The sequence below is a fragment of the Caretta caretta genome, chromosome 21 (genome assembly GCF_965140235.1).
Source record: "Caretta caretta isolate rCarCar2 chromosome 21, rCarCar1.hap1, whole genome shotgun sequence".
Lineage (NCBI taxonomy): Eukaryota > Metazoa > Chordata > Testudines > Cheloniidae > Caretta > Caretta caretta.
This window is the reverse complement of record NC_134226.1, coordinates 7,351,969-7,374,652: the sequence shown is the minus strand read 5'-3', so window position 1 is coordinate 7,374,652 and position 22,684 is coordinate 7,351,969. Positions and strand designations below refer to the sequence as shown.

Below are 22,684 nucleotides of genomic sequence, written 5' to 3'. Positions count from 1 at the left end.
CCCAATTGGACACTAAAGCTTGTTTTCAGAAGGCTGCCATACGAGTCAGTCTCTCTCGTGATGTACTTGCCAACCTCCCATCTAACCCTCAAGATGGAAGAGAACAAGGATTACCCTGCCCTCTGATTTCAAATGCACATCACAGCGATTTCCCAGTCAGAACTGAAATCTGGTCTGAGCTCTGTTAAAAGCAAGGTCTCATGCAAACCACTTATTGCTGTACCTCAGTTCCTCCATATTATTCCTCACATCACAAAGATTATCTGGTGCTTATTCAATGCTTGGTATATAAAATGCCAAGTATTATTCAAGAGGTAACTAGCTGGTCAAGTTGCATGCACCACAGCCAGTTTCCCCAGTTCTACAGCAACGCTCAGAGGTCAGGCTGGAGCCCTGTATTTGAACACAAAATCCAAAGGGAGAGAGTCTAGCTTCTTTAAACATAAAATCAAGTGACTGACTTATGACATCAGAGGCCACAACAGGAGAATCTACCTTCCTTCCTGCAGCAAAAACTCTCAAATGCTGTTGGCCCTCAAGTTACTGCAGTCTGGTTTTACATTCTCCTGAATGCCCAGCTCTATACAACAGCGTGCACGCTGAAGGCATGTACTCACTAAAGGCTACGTCTACATTACAGTTGAAAGCGCGATTAGATCTCAAGTAGACATACTCACACTAGCTTTAAACTACCTAATGCAGCTAAAAGAAAAAAGCAGTGGAGACATAGCAGCACAGACTTCAGCATGGGATGTACACGCTTACTAGGGACTTGGGGTACATACTTTCGTTGCTAGCCTGTGCAATCATGTCTTCACTGCTATTTTTAACTGCACTAGCTAGATTAAAGCTAGGTGTAGGTACACCTCCCCAAACTGCAGTCACATCTGATTGCAGTCTGATTGTAGCACAGATAAAGCCCGAGGACTTGTTTAGCTCCAAGCGCAACATGGTGCCCATAACCCAACTCCCATTCACACAAAGTCTCTAGCTCCAGTTAAATGATGCTTTAAACTCTAGCTACCTGGCCCATCAGGGGATGTGGGCTGAAGCTTGAGTGCTGCTGATGCTCAAATAATACAGTGGGGATTTAATTACTCCAGGACACTAATAACACTTTTAATCAAGTGTTATTTCAGTGTGGACACTCTCACTCAAGCAGAATTAACTCAAACCAACACTGCAGTGCAGACCAACCCTTCATGATTATGGCTGTACTTAACGTGACTGATACAAAGCAAACATATTCTAAGTCACAGAACAATCCTTCTCCCTCCCAACCGTGACTGCACTCCAGAGACAAAAATCTGGATACATGGTATTCCACATGCTCATTCTCTACTTTATGGCAGGTGCTCTATTCCACACCCTCCATCTCTCCTAGAGGACTGCATGCATTTGTTTTCCAGTTTTAAAATTAAAGTGCAGGCCTAGAGATTTAAAAGCCTCCTTAGAGCATTCAATGCCTTTTGAACGTAAAGAAAAGCAAACCACTTCCTCCAATCTTACAGCCTAAAGCTATTTTCAATTTCGTTTCAAGCAGAAAACCCCTTCATGTCACTTCAAAGTGCATTTCCATGTCAACATTCCTTCCTGAAGGACCAAAAATACTTATTGCAAACCATTGCCTGACAAGAGAAAGTTTTATAAAACTTGCCACATCAAAGCACCCATTTGTAGCTAATCATGGGACTATCTAGTGCCCCAGACCAAAAGACTCAGAGAGAATATGTTACTTAAGTTTAACCATTCACAACAGTTAATAAACCCCTCACTCCTGGAGCTCAAAAGCTACCAACAGAAGTTACACCTCACTAGGAAGTGCATTGGGAAGCCATGCATCTTCAAACACAAAAAGACCACCCATGCCATTCAGCTTGCAGGAACAGAGCAGGTTTTGCTAACTCTTCCCAAAAGAGGGCCCCAAGCCTAACCACAGTTGAGCTTGGTGGTTTCCATGATGGGAGAGGGCAAAAAGGACAGTGAGATTTCCTGCCTACATACGACTTGCAGGGTAGGGTGGAGATTGTGCGGGATTTGGCATGAGCTTTGGAGACCTGTACTCAGGGCCATTTCCTGTTTACTAATTCCCAACAATCAGCTCACCCCAACCCTTCCTTATTAGGTCACAGTGGGCTATGCCAATTGCCACTTTGGGGCTGGGAAAGAATTTTTCCCCATTCCACCAGATTGACCAAGATTGGTTGGGTTTTTTGTCTTCACAGAGAAACCCAGAGGCTGAGTTTTGGGCAACAGGAGGGCTGGGATTCTCCTGCTCCTGAAGGTCACCATTAGAACCTACAGGAGAATTGTTTAGCTGTTGCAACTTTTGGAAGGTGCCGAGTGCAGGAACTCTCCGATTTAGGCTCCAGGTCCAAAGTCTTAACAAAGTGGGCATCCGAAGGTTATCTCCTTATGAGATGGGGCAACTTGTCCATTTCCTCACCCCCACCCTGGGTCAAGTGCAAACCAAGGACTGGGATATGACCTTGGGGCAACTGCCCCACCACTGCACTTCATGGCAGTGCTTTCTGGCTGTCGAAGTCACTTGTCACCTCAACTCCCAAAAATGGGATGATAGTGGGCAGCTGGGGGCACCCTGAGAACCTTCTCGTATGATGATTGTCACTTCTTGAGTGCTCCCCCTGTAAGGGAGCCAAAAGGATTGATGTGCTCCAAGTGACTACACTGGACTGTTCCCTGGATGTAATTTGACTAATAAAATTGCATCCTAGTTAAAATTTACACCACATGTCCTTGCATTCTTCCATGTGTTGAGCATGACAAATAGACTTTTGGGCAACAATCCATGCTTTCTGATGCACCACCAGGTAACTGCCCAGAGGTCAGCAGGAAACAATAGTAGAAGGACAACCAAGGATCTATATAAAAGTGTTTTATTTTAGAAGGTTCAATACTGTAAAGCTGTTTAAGACAACAGTCCTCACCTGTGAAAGGAAGAGAAAGAAAGAGACAGAGAGAAAGAGAAAGAAACTTTAAATTCTAGGAATGCAGGGTAGAGGCTTGCACTTCACAGTTTTCTTTTAAGAGATTTACTATCCTCACAACCACAGCTAGGCAAACTGGCAATATTTCAGTTGACTGACTATTACAAAGATTGGTGGAGCTGAACCAGAACAAACGGTTTTTGTTAATATTTTGGCAAGTTGAAAAGTAAAAAAAAATATTTTGGGGTCAAACAATGTTCCTATTTAGCGTATGTTTACAGTTATTTTTATAATAGTAAAGGAAGTTTCTAGAGAAGTGGATTTTAAAGTGTCAGAATGAGAAGTATTCTAAAAATTCTGAAAAAAAATCGAGGCTCTGCGACCAACAATTTGACAAAGTCAACACAAATTTGCAAAATGTTTTGGTGTCGACAAACTTGCATTTTTTGCTGAAAAAAAAGTGGTTTTATTATTCAGTTTTGACTACTCACAGCCATTTTCCCATCACTAATGTAGACAATTAGTGTCTCCCATTGTAAGACAGCACATTAAAGCAAAGAGGCCAAGGGCTTGTGTACACTTGAAACACGACAGCGGTACAGCTCCAGCGCTGCCGTAGTGCTTCAGTGTAGCCACTGCCTACCCAGGCGGGAGGGGCTCTCTTGTCAGCGTAGGTAATCCACCTCCCTAAGCAGCAGTAGATAGCGCTAGGTCAGTGAAAGAATTCTTCCATTAACCTAGTGCTGTCTACACCAGGGGTTAGATCTGCTCAACTATGTTGCTCACAGGCGTGGAGTTTTCACACCCCACAATGATGTAGCTGGGTCGACCTAACCTTTTAGTGTAGGCCAGGCCTAAGTAGCCTGTTCTGGTCTACGCAGCATGAATCACTGTCAGACTTAATTAGAAGTCAGGTGTTCCTGGTCTAGTTGTGTGCTCCAACCTACTTCAGTGATATGCTTAGAGAAAATAGTCCAGTGTAGCAGACTACCCGTTGATTGCTTTACGGACTAGATGATTCAGAAGAGGTCACACAGGAAGGCAGACTTCTTCTGATCCACATTTACATTGGCCCAAGAAGCAAAGTTTGTGGAGGGGCTTATAAATTTAGTTATCTTCAGATCTCTTCCCATCTCTCTCCTCTTACCAGAGATTACCTTTGAATTCCATGTTAGCAGCATCTTCCAGCAGCTCCTCTTTCATATTGTTGAGTGTCTCTATGATCATGTCCTTCATCTCCTCCTGCTTGCGATTGGCAATACCCATCAGAGACTCATAGAGCTCATTCTCCTTCTTGCGCGTGTACTCCAGCCGTTTTGGGGTGATCTGCAAGTCTCTTTGCATGTCAAAAGCCTGGTTGATGAAGATGTCCAGGCAGCGGCAGTGCACCAGGTTCAGGATGGTGGCTACATCCACCAGGTGCTTCTGCAGCACCTGCCTGGAGAAAGTGTTCAGGAGGCGGAATTTCTCTAATTGCTCCACCAGCATGCTCTGGGCTTTGGCATCAGAGCTGGGGGCCCCACAGCTGCAGTGGTTGGTACTAAGGTAATCTAGGTCCATCAGCTGACAGAAGAGGGATGACTTCTCATTCTCAGCCTTTTTGGGAGAGATCAATTCAGCCTCCGACTCTGGCACTTTGCAAAAGAAAACAGGCAAAGAGAATTTCTCTTGGATTTCCCGCAGTTCATTTTCATCAGATGCTGAGAGTTTAGTCTCACTGATGGCAAAGGTGACGACAGGCAAGACATGGTTCACATACTCTCCCAAGGTGACTTCAGCAGACTGGAATCCCCGACAAGGGGCTACCACAATGTCCACCTCCTGAAAGAGTAATAAAATAAAATCACCACATTGAAGTTTTAGCAATTAACCCTGCTACTAACTCCCAACTTCCCTCTCCCCACTAAAAATTCATCCCTGTGGTAGGACCTGTCATGGTCTAAACATGCAATTCCCATGAATCCATGGGGCTGATTGGAGCTTCTCCCAGATCCTTGTATTAGCCTATAGAAGTAGTTATTCAAGGCTCATTTCTCAACCTTTTGGGTGTCTACAGCAATACTAGACAATGAAGTCTTGGAATCAGCAAACAAGGTTCAAATCCAACCCAAGTTTCACGTGGCAGTACAGGATCCATGGTCCTATTTTAGACCTCAAGCCTCTCGGTCTTGCAAGAGCTGACTTTTTATTTCATTTTCATTGTGAAAGATTGGAGAACTGAGAATATATCCTAGCTCACTTCAATATTTCAGACTTTTCACTCGAGTCACTTCATTTAGAATTTTTACTCATTGTGTCTCGCTGAGATATGGCTAGAATGCTTCAAATCAGCTAAAGCTACTGAAGTCACTGACACAAGATCCATGTTTTTGTGATTCAGCATTGAAGGTTTTCTAAACTACTATGATGATTTTTAGGACAGGAACTAGTGAGAGCACACTGCCAGCCTGGAGAATGAAATCAGTAGATCCGCAACACAAGAATAGCTCAGGGACACGTGTGCTGTTCTCTCTGCTATCTGCTGGCATGACTCAAACCTGTCTTGAAAATCCCCCATTTAGGACAAAAGGGAGTTCAGCCTCCCTGGCCTATTCAGTTCTCGGTCCATTTCTAGACTGCCAACAAAGGGTAGTCAGTGTGCAGATATTTCTGGACACTAGAAATCCAGTTGCATCAACCAACTCATTATACATACGCTAATGCAAAAAAAGTTACCATACTGAGGTGGCTTGCATTCACTACTGCACAGAGCTGGATCTGAACTAGTTACTAGAGCAGAGGTTCTCAAACTTCATTGCACGGTGACCCCCTTCTGACAACAAAAATTACTACATGACCCCCAGAAGCGGGGACCCACAGCTTGAGCCCGCCACCCCAGGTGGGAGGGGTGAGGTGGGGTCAAAGCTGAAGCTCAAGGGCTTTAGATCCAGATGCGGGGCCTGTAACCTGAGCCTTCCCACCCAGGGCTTTAGCCCTTGGGCTTCGGCTTTGGCCCCGGGTCGTGCGGCTCAGGCTTTGGCCCTGGCAAGTCTAATGCCAGCCCTAGCAACCCCATTAAAATAGGGTTGTGACCCACTCTGGGGTCCTGACCCACAGTTTGAGAACCACTGACCTAGAGAAAAGGCTATCTTAGAACCATTTCCACCATCCACGCTACCTCTCAAGAAGCTTGTCCGAGATGCCAACATCCTCTCTCTAATTTTAAAAAGACGACACTGCTTACTAACAAAGTTTGCTTTTCCTGTAAGACTACATTGCAGCCACATTTGTTTACTGTATTTGTTTTATAACCACCTGTTGGCCAAACAGTTTAAAAGCTCAAAGTCTCATCAGTGACTTAGTGTTAAGATCCGATGCCTTCTGTATTTGTACCTTTAGCAAAAGGAAAGGAAAATCCTTAACTAGCTTTACTCACTTTTGTTTGTTGACCTTGAACCAAATCTTTAAGGACCATCCCTGATTTTTCAGTTACTATTACTTCTACCACAGAAAAAACAGTAGCTAGCCCCTCTCCCAGGTGCAAAAACAAATACACCTGCACACCACCACACATACAAGCAGACAGTCAGGTAAATTTTAGGTTGTGTGGGGACATGCAGGAGAGCTTTTACATTTTCTGGCTAGACGCTTCAAGAAGTTCTTCTATCCACTTTGCAGTTATTTGTACTGGTCCTCTTTAGACCAACTGTAAGTTGATCCTGTATGGCTCGGACACAAGTCATGAAAAATCCTGCATCAAGCCTCTTTTCAACTTTAAGCGTGTATTCCAAGCACACAGTTACTGCCCTAAATAGACTCCTATCCACTGCTACTACAACTTATAGTTATTGCATAAATGAAAATAGCTAAGTGACCATTATTACAGTGGGGTTAAGTACAATGACACTATAAACTGCCAAAGTTTGTAGATATGCAAGCCAAGAAGATCAATCAAGTACAAGTTAACTTCCTGGCACTTCCAGTGGTGAATTTGTCCCTCACCCTTCCCACAATATACTGATTTGTAGGCTCTTCACCTGCCTATGGTGAAAGAGACACTGGCCACTGCTAGAAGAGATACCCAAGTTCAGACTGGCCCACCTAAGTTGCCAGTCATATCCTGTGTTTCTAATGAGTGATTCAAGCATTGAACATTTCAGCTGTAAAGGTAAGAGTTCAGTTGTTGGTGTGACTCTGGGACTCTACCACCTGAATAGGAGTTAAATACTGTTAGGAGGCTGCATTATTAGCTACAGGTAAAATTCATATATGGTATAACTTTATTGAGTTAGACCACAAATTTTTAGCTACAGTTCTTAGCCACAGTGTTCATAGATGGAAAGGCTCCAGGAGAATGCCTACCTTGTGGAGTAATTGCCCAAATGACTGCACCAACAGCTGTCTAGAGGTTGGTCAGAACTGTAGTATTTTGATTACTGACGTAATGCCCAGTGAATGTTGCATAGGAACATGAATAAGCATTGCAACACAGTAAGAATTAAACAAGTTACACTTGGGCCAGTCACTTAACCCCTCCTCTGTAACAGATACTTACCTTCTTTTCTCAAGTGCTATAGAGGTAAGTTTTCATATGGGTGAAATGACTATGAATTGGAAGAAGGAGCGGTATAGGTACTTAACACTTACAGATTACAATTTTTTCCTGCTTCAAAGTACTCTAAATGAGAATTAACAATTTGAGGCAGTCCAGTATTCACACCATTTCAACGATTGGGAAACTGAGGTACTGAATTAAGTGAAAAGGAGTACTTGTGGCACCTTAGAGACTAACCAATTTATTTGAGCATAAGCTTTCGTGAGCTACAGCTCACTTCATCGGATGAAGTGCATACGATGAAGTGAACTGCAGCTCACGAAAGCTTATGGTCAAATAAATTGGTTAGTCTCTAAGGTGCCACAAGTACTCCTTTTCTTTTTGTGAATACAGACTAAACACGGCTGTTACTCTGAAACCTGAATTAAGTGAATTGCCCAAGGTCGGAGTGAGTCAGTGTCCAAGACATGACTGGAACTTGGTTCCTAGTTCCCAGTATTGTATTTAGACCACTCCCTTCTATGGGCTTCAAGAGCTCAACCAATCAGATCATGCAATTAGCTAAACACTCCAGTGGCTTATACACTTTGTTCTACCAGTTGTTAAATGAATTACCTACCATTTGGTCACTTGGAAGGGGCTGATGACAACTGATGAGCTGTTAAGCATGTACTGATGGTGATGACAGCAATAGTGTCGTCATTTGGGTGGGATGAGGCTGCAATCTTCATACCATTTTACCTTCAGTGACAATTAGACATTGGGTACAAGTATGGTATCAACATTCTAAATAGAGTTTTTGGCATTTCGGTTTACAGTGCAACAAGTAAGATTTCACAGCCAAGAGAGAACATTAGGAAGGCATCTTAAACAGGGCAATCGTCTATTTAAATTGAAGATCTTCATTAGACACTATGGTTAGACAGCCTTCCTTAATCTGAACCTGAAAAACTGAAATGCATCTGTAACAAATCAGTGTTGTTCCTCAAGATTCTGCTATTGATTCTTGCAGTATCAGAGTCCCTTAGGTGCCTGGGACCAGATGTTGAGCTGTCACAGGGATCCTCTCATGCAAGTACATCATCTTTTCATGTTTACAGACAGTTCATTACATGAACTTCCCCACAGCACTGGGCTTGCACATTAGTCAGTTATTTGTAGTGGAGTATCACTATTTTAGAAGGGAAAAAATATTTTAAATTAACTGGAAATGCTTTTATGTAGCCAGGCAAAACTATTTAAATCTGATTTAATGGCATTGGCTTCAAAAGCTATGAGCAAAGTATCCCAGTTAGTTTCTCTGCTGTGGAACCAAGTGGAGGATGTCACTCACTTCCACAGAATCTGAGACTCTAGGAGTCTCCTTTAAAAATTTTACTAGAGATTTTTGCTAGGGGAGAAGTGCTCCCTGAGAAGAGAAATAAAACACTCCAGCAGTACAGGCCCAAGAAAAAAGGGTCTTTAAAAAAAATTACAAACAAGAGACAAAATTTCACATCCATATAAAAGTTTTTGAATTTCAGTATTGCCCTGCAGAGTTGGAAACCCAATCAGTACTGCATTAGACCATGAAAAAAAAATCACAATGAAAGGCAAGAGCTAGGCAAAAGGTGAGAAAAACATTCCTTTTTTTCGCAAAAAGAAAAGGAGGACTTGTGGCACCTTAGAGACTAACCAATTTATTTGAGCATAAGCTTTCGTGAGCTACAGCTCACTTCATCGGAGCTGTAGCTCACGAAAGCTTATGCTCAAATAAATTGGTTAGTCTCTAAGGTGCCACAAGTACTCCTTTTCTTTTTGCGAATACAGACTAACACGGCTGTTACTCTGAAACCATTCCTTTTTTTAAAATTCAAGTAGCTTCTTGGGCTCCATCTTCAGGGCAGAGCTGTGGGAGGAGGGCCAATAGCCCTAGAGCTGAGCAGTTTTAAGGATACAGTTTAAGATTCACTTTCACTTGTTCGGTCTAGACCTTCATTTGGGCAATTAGATTATTTATTTACATAAGGAATTGAGTGCTGGTGGAGGAGATAAGATTGTCTGTAAAGCTCATTTTTGACTTCTGTATTGAAGCCAAATCTCAATAGAATGGATGCAATTTACTCACGTGTAGAGACTTAATCAGATACTTCTGATATCTGTGAGGTGCTTTCAGATCCTTTGATAAAGAGGTGCAAGGCAACACAAATAGGGTCACCTTTTGGGGTAGTCAAGAAGTCCTATGTAGGATACCTTGCCTTTGTCCACAAGGGGGGTAGCTTCAGACTCAGGTTTAATTTAAGCATGATTTTAACATATGCGTAGCCTTTTGAGTAAACATTCACCTAGTCAGTTCTTTCAGTATTATTTGTTTCCAACAGTAGTAGTCTCCCATTTAAAAGGGGATGGGGGGGAGGAGGTGGCACAAAATAATTCTGCTAACAAAGGCTAGATTGAGCTATAACTTGCTCTCTGTTTTAACTAGCTAACCATGATGCATGCATTTTTAGAGCTTCCATTTAGCCAGTGCCTGGTTGCTCTGTGCTTTAAATTGATTGCTCTGAGGTGTCCTACATCCTGATTGCTCCCCACTGGTTGACAATGCAACTTGGAAGTCCCAATACTAAAAACTTGCAATGAAGGGCCAGCTCTGAAACAAACTTCCTTTCCATTTGATGAAGAGTTAAATATTCCCCTTTGGGTGTGGCTGAAAGAATTACAATTTTGGATGCTACTTTATTAAGAGAGTTCAAAAATTCTCCCAAATAATCCAGAAATGAAGGCATAAGTGAGATCTTCACTGTGCACCAGAGGAAGCCACTGAGCTCTCGAGCAAAAACATGAATACGAATTTTTAGTCAAATGAAAGACTTGAGTAGTCTCCCATTTTCTGCCCTAAAAAAGTCTTGCCAGCAGTTTTCCTGCTATTACTGTCATGGGACTCCCAAGTCCGTGGCTAAACAAGAGTACAAGTTAAAGAAAAATTGGATAGGCAATTCTGCAATATTCACATTGAAAGATGACTCACACAGATGACTATAAACAAAGGAGGAAGCCAGTACTGTCTCTAGGAGATGGGCTAAAAAAAAAACCCAACACAAAATGCAGCGTGAGCAACTGGTCCTTGTTTTAGCAGAGACCTTGTAGGGTTTTCTAGCAACATTTGCATCATTTGTTTGCTTTTACTTCTATGAGGTAATTTTCCCCAATTTATGGTGCTTCTCTGAATATTTCCATATGCTATTCAGTTGTAAGTTCTTAAACTTACAAACTCTTCAAGGCACCAGTCTAGTCTTCTTGTGTGTGCCCAGCAGCATGTACACCTCATAGGGCAGTTTCACTGAGAGGACTGTTAGCTAGAATTGCTGCAGTCACACAGTGATTTATGGAAATATCTTGGAACCTTAAGTCAGTTCTCACTAAATCAGAGTTCTCAGTCAGTATGCTCTGCTGAAGCAAAAGCTTCAAATACATTACTATCAAATAATTACGTCCATGTTTCTCCAAAGTTAAAACCTGGTCTAAAAATCAAGACTTATTGAACACTTGGAGACCTAAACACCAACTACACAACTAGCTGGGTTACAATTCTGCTTCTTGAGAGAATATTGCCTGACATATGTTGACAGCACCTACTCATTAAGAACTGTAATACAATGTACCCAATTAGGAAAAAAGCATTCCATTCTCCTCTCTCTGACAGCCTATGCATATTTCTATGGACTAAATTCTGTACACCTCTATTCAAAGAGAGAAGTTAGCCCCAGTACTAAATAAATACAGGTAAAAGGAGAGACACTATACACAATACATAATGAAGAAGAGACAAGCAATTGAAGATCTTTATCTCAGTGCAATAAGCTATTTAGGGACACAGACAGTTGCCTTGTCCTTTAGGATAAAAATTGGCAGAGGATTGCCATATTTTCATATACCTGCCTCCTATTCATCTAAGAATAAGATTCATTTGCTGCTTCCAAAAATGACCCTACCCCAGATTATTAGACCTGGCACAGTTTCACTTTCCATTTATTGAGGAAAGACTTTTTGTAGTTAGAGGTGCTCAGAGGCTATCCTCTGTTAGACAAGCTTTTGCTGCAGCAAATTACGCTTAGTGAGACTCAAGTCTCAACTCAGTATTTCACTCAAACACTAAACCAATTCCAGTACTCTTCGGATTCCGAGAATGGATCTACCACAGCACACAAGCAACACAATAATTAAAATCAGACGCTGCTAGGGGCAAGTTATACAACTGCACTATGAATCGGAGGTACTTATATGGCCGGGTTACCAAAGTATCAGAGCACCTCATGATCTTTGATATGTTTACCCTCAACATCCCTGTGAGGTAGGGAAGTACCATTATCCCCATTTAACAGAGAGACCTGAGGCATCAAGAAATTAAATGATTTGCTCAAGGTAACACGAAGTGTATGGCAGATTAGGGAACTGATCCCAGAACTTTGAATCCCAGGCCAGCACTCTAAACTAAAACTGACAGTAACACTCTGTGCCAGCACCCTTTGCAAATAAAAAGGTTGTTAGTGCTACTTTGTTTCTTTGGATAAAGACCATCTGTGTCATAAATAGGAATCCTGCTCCACTATGGAAGTTTGTGTTCTTCCATCAGCAAGAGGGCCAATTAAACAAGTCTACAGATAACACACAAGACATAGGAAACAGTCTGAATAGTGTTTAACACTAGACTCTTCTAACCCTACTGCAAAAGCCACAGAACCTGCCCCATCAAGAGAGAGAGAGAGAGAAATCACTCTAAGCCAGCAAAAACTGAAAGTAGTGACATTCAGAGCATAGCACAAGACCCAGACTCTAGCTCTAATCAGATACGGGTGGAAGGAAATATGAATTTCCCAGTGATTGTACTTCTGAGAATACCGTCCCTCTAGCACTGAACCCAAGTTGATAGGCCCAGTGTAAGACCTAAACAGAACAACTCTCAGATATTTAATTCTGGTGCTCAGCAAAAGCACCTCAGTCAAGCTTAATTGCAGCTGTGCTATACTGGGGTTTGGAGGAAAGGCTCAGCCAGAAGCCAGCCTCAGAGAATATATCTACACTGCAAAAGGTAATGTGGCAACAAGCCTCAGAGCCCAGGTCAACTGATTTGGGCTTGGGTACAAGGCTAGAAATAGCAGTGTAGATATTTGGGCTCAGGCTGGACCCTGGACTCAAAGGCCCCTCCCCCCGTTGGGTTTGAGAGCCCAAGCTCCAGCCCAACCCAAAATGTTTATGCTGTTATTTTTAGCTCTGTAGCATGAGCTTGAGTCAGTTGACAACTCTGCAGTGTAGACATACCCTTAGGGTCTCAGAAACAAGACAGGAAACCAATGTTTGCTTCAGCCTTTGCTTAGAATGTTCTTTACAGTTAAGACCACAGGGAAATGCAGTCACATTCTTTGCCACCTGTAATGGACAAACGGTGAAGAGAGATTACGTGACCAGAGAGATTGAAGTGTTCTCCGACTGGTTTATGAATGTTATAATTCTTGACATCTGATTTGTGTCCATTTATTCTTTTACGTAGAGACTGTCCAGTTTGACCAATGTACATGGCAGAGGGGCATTGCTGGCACATGATGGCATATATCACATTGGTGGATGTGCAGGTGAACGAGCCTCTGATAGTGTGGCTGATGTTATTAGGCCCTGTGATGGTGTCCCCTGAATAGATATGTGGGCACAATTGGCAACGGGCTTTGTTGCAAGGATAAGTTCCTGGGTTAGTGGTTCTGTTGTGTGGTATGTGGTTGTTGGTGAGTATTTGCTTCAGGTTGCGGGGCTGTCTGTAGGCAAGGACTGGCCTGTCTCCCAAGACTTGTGAGAGTGTTGGGTCATCCTTTAGGATAGGTTGTAGATCCTTAATAATGCGTTGGAGGGGTTTTAGTTGGGGGCTGAAGGTGACCGCTAGTGGCGTTCTGTTATTTTCTTTGTTAGGCCTGTCCTGTAGTAGGTAACTTCTGGGAACTCTTCTGGCTCTATCAATCTGTTTCTTTACTTCTGCAGGTGGGTATTGTAGTTGTAAGAAAGCTTGACAGAGATCTTGTAGGTGTTTGTCTCTGTCTGAGGGGTTGGAGCAAATGCGGTTGTATCGCAGAGCTTGGCTGTAGACGATGGATCGTGTGGTGTGGTCAGGGTGAAAGCTGGAGACATGCAGGTAGGAATAGCGGTCAGTAGGTTTCCCGTATAGGGTGGTGTTTATGTGGCCATTGTTTATTAGCACTGTAGTGTCCAGGAAGTGGATCACTTGTGTGGACTGGACCAGGCTGAGGTTGGTGGTGGGATGGAAATTGTTGAAATCATGGTGGAATTCCTCAAGGGCTTCTTTTCCATGGGTCCAGATGATGAAGATGTCATCAATATAGCGCAAGTAGAGTAGGGGCTTTAGGGGACGAGAGCTGAGGAAGCGTTGTTCTAAATCAGCCATACAGGACAGGCCTAACAAAGAAAATAACAGAACGCCACTAGCGGTCACCTTCAGCCCCCAACTAAAACCCCTCCAACGCATTATTAAGGATCTACAACCTATCCTAAAGGATGACCCAACACTCTCACAAGTCTTGGGAGACAGGCCAGTCCTTGCCTACAGACAGCCCCGCAACCTGAAGCAAATACTCACCAACAACCACATACCACACAACAGAACCACTAACCCAGGAACTTATCCTTGCAACAAAGCCCGTTGCCAATTGTGCCCACATATCTATTCAGGGGACACCATCACAGGGCCTAATAACATCAGCCACACTATCAGAGGCTCGTTCACCTGCACATCCACCAATGTGATATATGCCATCATGTGCCAGCAATGCCCCTCTGCCATGTACATTGGTCAAACTGGACAGTCTCTACGTAAAAGAATAAATGGACACAAATCAGATGTCAAGAATTATAACATTCATAAACCAGTCGGAGAACACTTCAATCTCTCTGGTCACGCAATCACAGACATGAAGGTCGCGATCTTAAAACAAAAAAAACTTCAAATCCAGACTCCAGCGAGAAACTGCTGAATTGGAATTCATTTGCAAATTGGATACTATTAATTTAGGCTTAAATAGAGACTGGGAGTGGCTAAGTCATTATGCAAGGTAGCCTGTTTCCTCTGGTTTTTTCCTACCCCCCCCCCCCCCCCAGATGTTCTGGTTTAACTTGGATTTAAACTTGGAGAGTGGTCAGTTTAGATGAGCTATTACCAGCAGGAGAGTGAGTTTGTGTGTGTATGGGGGTGGGGGGATGTGAGAAAACCTGGATTTATGCAGGAAATAGCCCGACTTGATTATGTAAAGAGTTGTCACTTTGGATGGGCTAGCACCAGCAGGAGAGTGAATTTGTGTGGGGGGGTGGAGGGTGAGAAAACCTGGATTTGTGCTGGAAATGGCCCACCTGATGATCACTTTAGATAAGCTATTACCAGCAGGACAGTGGGGTGGGAGGAGGTATTGTTTCATATTCTCTGTGTGTATATAAAGTCTGCTGCAGTTTCCACGGTATGCATCTGATGAAGTGAGCTGTAGCTCACGAAAGCTCATGCTCAAATAAATTGCTTAGTCTCTAAGGTGCCACAAGTACTCCTTTTCTTTTTACTTTCACCATAAATCTGTTTGGTTGCATTGATTATTCCTCTGTGGTCCAGAGGCATTCCTTTGTACAAGTGATCCCCAGGGAGTAGAATAGCCTTGCCAAATGTGAGGGGTTTTGGGGCCATCTATATTATAAATATGCTTAAGAGCAAATATACCTGCCAGCACAGAATTGTGCTCCCAAACCACCATACCCACATAGAGTCAAATTCCTGGCTCTTCTTTCTGTGAAGCAAGATGTTTATTTCAGCGAGGATATCCTTTAGTAACCCAGAAAAAAGTAGCAAATCCTATCCTAAACACCGAAGTTTCTCAAGCTAAAGGTTAACATGTTAAGACTGCCAAACATGTGCCGACTGCATAATGCTCCAGATCTGCTGTGTTCCTACAGAGCTTTACAGAACCTTCTAGGATGTACTGTCACTTAAGAGCCACTTTGTTCTTTAGATGAGGTCTGTCTCACTTTTCTATAAGTGCCCAGTCCAAACCTGCCTATGTAATTAAGCATCTTGCCTAGATTTTTTTTAAACCCACACAACATCCATTACAAACAATGGATGTGTCAGCATTTCCACGATCAAGACTGCCTTCTATTGGTAAACATTTTAAGAGAGAGAATTAGAGGTTATGACCATTATGAGCAACACCTAAGTCAAATGCAGAACAAGTTCTACTGAATTCAAATGTAGGTCTAGTAAGCAGTGTTCAGAGTCCGTAAGGCAACGCCACAGTCAAGCCCATTCTAATTTTTTTAGAGCATAGCAGGACAATGTTTCTTCAGTGACTCTAGTGAGGGGGAGATGGTGTCACAAACAAAATCCTTGGCACAAAGATCTGTAAGCACCAATCTAGATTCAATACTGTTGGGGGCGGGGAGGGGGGGTTAAAAAAAGATGAGACTATCAGAAATAACAGAGAACAGCTAGAGCAAGGGTACATCTGCAGCTTGATTTTTCAAAAGCTTTGGGCTCCTTCTGCTCAGTGGGTGTCAACAGGAACTGGGATGCTCAGAACCTCTGGTAAAAAAATAACCGTAGTGTGGACACTTACGCCTTAAAGTGGGGATTCTCAAACTTTTGTACTGGTGACCCCTTTCACATAGCAAGCCTCTGAATGCGACCCCCCCCTTATAAATTAACATAAGAAAGGCCATAGTGGGTCAGACCATAGTGGGTCAGACCATCCAGCCCGTATTCTGTCTGCCGACAGTGGCCAACGCCAGGTGCCCCAGAGGGAATTAACCTAACAGGTAATGATCTAGTGATCTCTCTCCTGCCATCCATCTCCACCCTCTGACAAACAGAGGCTGTATTACAAACATTTAATATATTTAACACCATTATAAATGCTGAAGGCAAAGCAGGGTTTGGGGTGGAGGCTGACAGCTTGCAACCCCCCACGTAATAACTTCACAACCCCCTCAGGGGCCCCGACCCCCTGTTTGAGAACCCCTGCCTTAAAGTCATGATCTCCACCAGCATGCAATTGTTACTAGCAGCTCACTAGCTTTGTGTCTCTAGTCAAAGCAAGCAGGAATTTCTTTGCAAGAGCCATGCTACAGAGGTGCAGATTAGGGGTTATGTCTATTTTAAGTATTCTTGTAAATCCTCTTATTGCTCTGATAATGTGCCAGCACTACGGTCCATCACCAGCAGGCATTTTACTACTGTGTTACTTACCTCTGCTTGGTGTGGGTCTAGTCTGCTCAACAAGCCCATCAAAGCCAGAACAATGGTGGAAGAATTTCAGAAAGCCTTCAATGTACTCCAGGCAGGACCAGCGACATGGGCTCCCACCCAGGCTTCCATGGTCAGGGGGGCACCAGGCACAGTGCAGACATGTGCACTGCCGGTGGGCAGGGGAGCACTCAGAGCAGCGAGTGACAGAGGGGAGTGCTGCACATAGGTGGAGTTTGGAAGGGTAGAGGGGCATTATCCCCCACCTCCCAAACTCGCAGAGGAGATGTGGGGGATGCCCAGATTTCTCTCTGATTCCTCCCTATGAAGGAATGTTTTGGTGAGGAGGGGTGAACAGTGATGCACCTGGTGTTACTGCTCACCCCCCCCCATGTTCCTCGGTACCCCCCGTCCCCAGGGAGCTGGGAGAGGGGGAAGTGAGCAGCAACACCAGGTGCTTCGCATTTCCAGGTCTGTACCCCCCCATGTGGTTGAGGCTCTTTAAAAGAGCTAACAATCATCCAAAGCACAGGGCTCGGTGGTGATGGGGGACTTCAACTACTCAGACATCTGTTGGGAAAACAACACAGCAGGGCACAGATTATCCAGTTCTTGGAATGTACTGGAGACCATTTATTTCAGAAAGTGGAGAAAGCTGTTCTAGATTTGATTTTGACAAAGAGGAACTGGTTGAGAATTTTGAAAGTGGAAGGCACCTTGGGTGAAAGTGATCATGAAATCCGTGCATCCGATGAAGTGAGCTGTAGCTCACGAAAGCTCATGCTCAAATAAATTGGTTAGTCTCTAAGGTGCCACAAGTACTCCTTTTCTTTTTGCAAATACAGACTAACACGGCTGTTACTCTGAAACATGAAATGATGAGTTCATGATTCTAAGGAATGGTAGGAGGGAGAAATAAACGCAAATTGATTTCAAGAGGGCAGACTTTAGCAAACTCAGGGAGTTGGTAGGTAAGCTCCCATGGGGAGCAAGTCTAAGGGGAAAAAACAACTGAAGACAGTTGGCAGTTTTTCAAAGAGACATTAAGGGCACAAGAGTAAACTATCCCACTGCATAGGACAGATGGGAAGTCTGGCCAGAGACCACCCTGGCTTACCCAGGAGATCTTCAGTGATCTGAAAACCAAAGAAGAGTCCTACAAAAAGTGGAAACTAAATTGGAAAGGCCAAGGCACAAAATGAGATCAAACTAGCTAGCCTGTTACTCAATTTGGGGGGGGGGGGGGGAGAGAAGAGGAGGAAATTACAACAGAAAATGTGGAAATGCCTATGAACTTTGTTTTGGTTTTCACCAAGAAGGTTGGTGGCGATTATACGTCTAACATAGTGAATGTCAGTGAAAATGAGGTAGGAGAGGCTAAAATAGGGAAAGAAGAAGTTAAAAATTAGACAGTTAGATGTTGTCAAGTCACTAGGGCCTGATGAAATGCATCCTAGAATACTCCAGGAGCTGACTGAGGAGATGATTCTATGTGGGCACAGAAGAGGTTAGGGGAGAAGGGGGTGCAGGAGGCAAGTGCAGGTCTTAGGGGAGAAGGGGTTATTCATTATTGTTAGTGTATTTTACAGATTTCAGACATACCTCTCAGATTAGATGCCTGTTCACACAAATTTTTATCAGTGACTACCATTTCTCAGCTTCTCTGCGCTAGCACAAGATGGCTCCCTCTCCCCCTCTGTCTGCTTGGGTTCTCTCCCTCCCTTACTTTTTTCTTGTGAGCATGCAAAAACCGATCAGTGGGAGCCAAAGATTTGATCCTGAAAACCTTTAATCTGCAAGGAGTCCTTACTCAGACACTTAATCCCACTGAACTCATGAAGCTTGCTGGATCTGTCCCCAGCTCCCACTGTAGCTCAGCAGTTCAGAGTTTTGGAGCAGCACTATTTTTGTGTTGCTTTGTCTGCAAACATATTTAAGTTTTGTTGCTGTCACGAGAAATAAAGAACGACTGTATGTTCTACCATACAGTCTTTGTATCCTGAAGTAAAAAAATCACATATGGCAGACTCCTCTTTTTATACACACGCCCAATGTGTCGTGAGAGATAAAGCATGTTTTTCTTGCTGATTCAGAGACTGACATTGCAGATGTAAAATGTTATTAAAGCTAGAATGCATGGGTTTGCATAGGAGGAATTTCCCTATAAATTAATTCCTAATAAAGTTAATTTCTTCTGAATAAGCACTGGAATCAATTTCTGCAATAATTTATTTATTAGCCTAATCAAATTATTATTTTTGTAAAAACTGTTTAATAGCAGTCAATGCAAGTCAAAGATTAAAATGTATATACCCTTTATGCCATGGTTTCTGAACTTTATACATTTTAGCTAACATAGAAAGTTGTTAAGTGGTTGCTAAATTATACAATAATAAGAACAGAACCCTGGTGAAGCAAACACTGTGTTCTGTATTCTGTTTGACTGGTTATAGTAAATGTGTTTTTTAGCCTTAATCTCTTGAGACTCCAATTCCAGTTACGGACAGTGGAAATTCCTGTAGTTGACTATGCAGCATCCATCCTATTTTATTGGAATGTGCAGAAGAGCGTACTTCTCTTTTAGATCACTTAAAATTACAAATACAAAAACAGATAAAATAAGTCTTTATTGTGTTGGTTTTAAATTATTAAATATGTAACAGACCAGCAAGAGGGAAAGCTGATCTATAAATGATCCTTTCTTATGGCATTATATTAAACCAGCCAGATAGAGCAGATATAAGAGACGAACTCTACAAAGTGGCATCTTTTATAATGTATAGAAAGATCTATATGGCGTTTTGAATTTTTTTTTTTTTTTACCCAAATCAAATGTGACAGTGTGATAAATTTCTTGTCACTTAGTGGTTCTCTGGTATGCCATCTTGAGAGCTGGGTGGCTGGAGAGTGCCCAGCCAGTGCTTAATTTGTGCTGGGCCTGAGCCCCAGCATCTCTTTCAATACAAATTAAGCACTGGCTGGAGGCAGCGGGGCCTAGGACGCCATTCTCCCTAAGGCCGGCCCTGACTAGGCCCAGATGATTTGACACCGACAGAAAGCTATCCCTAGTGAACTGATCCTTATGTACATTAACAAAGTCTCCCACTGTTGCAATGTATTAAATAAATACTCTTAGATGTTTGATCTTCCCTGCTTTTAGTCTCATGAAATTTCATCTTTTAAAAAAAGTCTTCAGCCCAAGTTGAGGCAAGCAGTAACCCCCACACTCCCTCTTCTGCTAGAATGTCTCCTTACTTTGCCATCCCTTTTCAAGTTAATCCGAGTGACTGTTTTCATCATGTCCTAAATATAATCGGAGCCAAACAAAGATCTTTGTCACCTGCATGAGAAATTTGCAAGAGGGTTGTGAGCTGCACCATGCTCAGATGTCCTATATAAAAATTTAACCAAATAAGTTAGATATTTGAATTTAAAACTAAACACTTTCAAGCTTAACTCCACTGGATATCACATGATCACATGCCCAAGAGATCCAGTATAAAGATGATGGCATATTCCAACATGAATACTCATGGCTATTGGAAAAAAAAGTCACAAAAGAAAACCACACTCAATGATCATAGGCTGACTTGGTCTTTAGCTGTAGGCTGGTTTATACAATATATGTGGTGACTTGGAAGTGATGAAAGGTAGCTCCCCACCAGACTTGTTTGTAAGTAGCTCATTGACAGAAAATGCTGACTTATTTTATTGTTCTGTAGATGTACATTGATAATCTTACTGATCTGAGAAACAGATCAGAGACAGTAGATATCAACTACTGTATCTCCCACTGCAGATATTTGCCAGTCACCACGTTGTGTTCTAGGAATAAGAATACCCCGCAACATGGTAAATGCTTTTGAACATAAGTCCCAGCAAATGAGTCTTTCGTCTTTAAAAGCATGTGTTAAATAATTGTGGAGTCTCAACACTCCCGAGGTAAGACTGCATTATCTTTATCTTACGGATGAGGATATTTCGAGAGGTTACGGGACTTGCCCAAGGTCACAGCACAGCTGTGACAAAACTAGGAACAGATTCTCAGTTCCCTGCTCTAGCCGATATAGGGGAAAAAAAACAAACAAACAAACAAAAAAACCACACACACGCCTGTGGGTGTTACCACCTAAAAAAGCCTTACCTGGTTTGGCACTCTGTTATAAAACCTGAGCCGAGTAAGCGCCAATAGTTCTCAACTCACATAGCTGCCTGGGAGCGGAAGGTACTCAGCCCTTACAGAGCATTAAGTCATTCTGTTCCAACACAGAATTGGGATGTGGAATGCTTTGGCTGTGCCCACAGGGCTGACACGAGTGCTATGCAGCAAGTCATACTTGGAGGAGACATCTGCTCTCTCAGTCATTCTGGACAGGAGGCAGATTCTGAAGATATTAGGGACTGCAGTCGTTCAGGTTTAAGAAATGCTTAAGGCGCATCTGTTTAAATTTGTCTTTTGAGATGGGTAGTAATAAAAAAAGTGATCTATTTGTGGCTAGGGCAACAAACATAGGGTGCACGTGCATACCTATCAGTTACATCACCACCACACTTCCAGGCTTCTCTTGGGGGGGGGGGGGGGGGAGGAGATATTGCCTCTTCCAGCTTCCTTCACATTGTTTTACATCTTAACATTTTCATGTGCAATAAAGTTTATCATCTTCTGATAAGACTAAATATGACAAGTACAAGCACCAATAACATGCGTGCCTCTGATCAGTACCTTTAGTAGCAAGTAAGGCAGCGTCACCTCCAGCTCTGCTATCTGGTGTGCTGGATCCTCATTGTCCCCATGGATTTCCAAGTCCTCTTCTGGTATTGTGTCCCATTGCCCTTGATGGGCTGCCAACATATGCACCAGTTCATACTGCCCAGGCAGCGCCAGACTAATCTGCGTTTGTGTCCCATGTGTAAAACGGATCCGCCGCCTCTTACAATTCTCCTCACTGCTTATTTTGGTAGTGGGTAGCAGCTTCTCACCCAAAAGCATGTTTAGTAATTGGCATTTGGCATTGCAGTTCTGACCAAGGATTAGAAGGCATGGGTGCCAGTTCACTGTCAGTTGGAGGTACTCCTCTTCATGGCGGGGAAAGGATAAGGAAATCAATTGTCCTAGAATTCAAACAAACAGATTGCATTAGGAATGCTGATTAACATACGCAATAGAATGCGTGCCATACAGTTCTGTATCTATAGTCAGCACAGCATTATCTTCAGAAAGGTGCATGCCCTGTACAAGCAAAGCAGAAATCCAGCCAGACACTCATGTTTAATAACACTAAGTATTTACTTGTCTTAAAATCATAATCAGGGTTGAAAGGGACCTCAGGAGGTCATCTAGTCCAACCCCCTGCTCAAAGCAGGGCCAATCCCCAACTAAATCATCCCAGCCAGGGCTTTGTCAAGCCCGACCTTAAAAACTTCTAAGGAAGGAGATTCCACCACCTCCCCGTAACGCATTCCAGTGTTTCACCACCCTCCCTAGTGAAAAAGTTTTTCCTAAAAGTCTTCTGCTCCTTCAAACTAATGTAACCCATTCAGGGCTTGTATTGACTTAATACCAACAGCAGAAGTTCCTAAATTTCATCAAAATGAAATGCAATGGTCTTGTTAGGAAGGATCTCATCACTGTTTCTGTATTTACTAAATCAATTGAACAGAAAGTTGAGTTGGAATTAAGAGGTAACACTTTGACAAGATCCAGGCAAGCCTGGGTTGTGGCTGGGGAGGTGGTTGAATGAATAGCTACAACTATTAGGAACGTCATATGATCTTTGTAATTTAATTTTGTACTTCTACAAAGTCTCAGGAGAGAAACTAAACAAATCTTAACATCCCTGGGCTAGCCACCCCAATTTTGCAAGCTGGATAATGTTCTGGTCAAGGGAAGTCACTTGACCAGAACAACATCCCAGGAGCACTGGCACCTGGTCCCATATTTTA

The 22,684-nt window shown here is 42.9% G+C and overlaps 1 protein-coding gene across 3 annotated transcripts in view; it reads right to left on the bottom strand.

Moving 5' to 3' along the window:
* DSTYK (dual serine/threonine and tyrosine protein kinase) overlaps positions 1–22,684 on the bottom strand; it is a 63,177-nt gene that overhangs the window by 18,708 nt on the left and 21,785 nt on the right. For all 3 annotated transcript variants that reach the window (XR_012665688.1, XM_048826394.2, XM_075121951.1), the window contains exons 2-3: positions 21,465–21,853; positions 4,106–4,769 (exon numbers count right to left, since the gene is read on the bottom strand). Coding sequence is in view for 2 of the 3 variants with exons in the window: in XM_048826394.2 (XP_048682351.1) it covers positions 4,106–4,769; positions 21,465–21,853 (1,053 nt within the window). In the remaining variant the exon portion in view is untranslated. The remainder of the gene's footprint in view (positions 1–4,105; positions 4,770–21,464; positions 21,854–22,684) is intronic.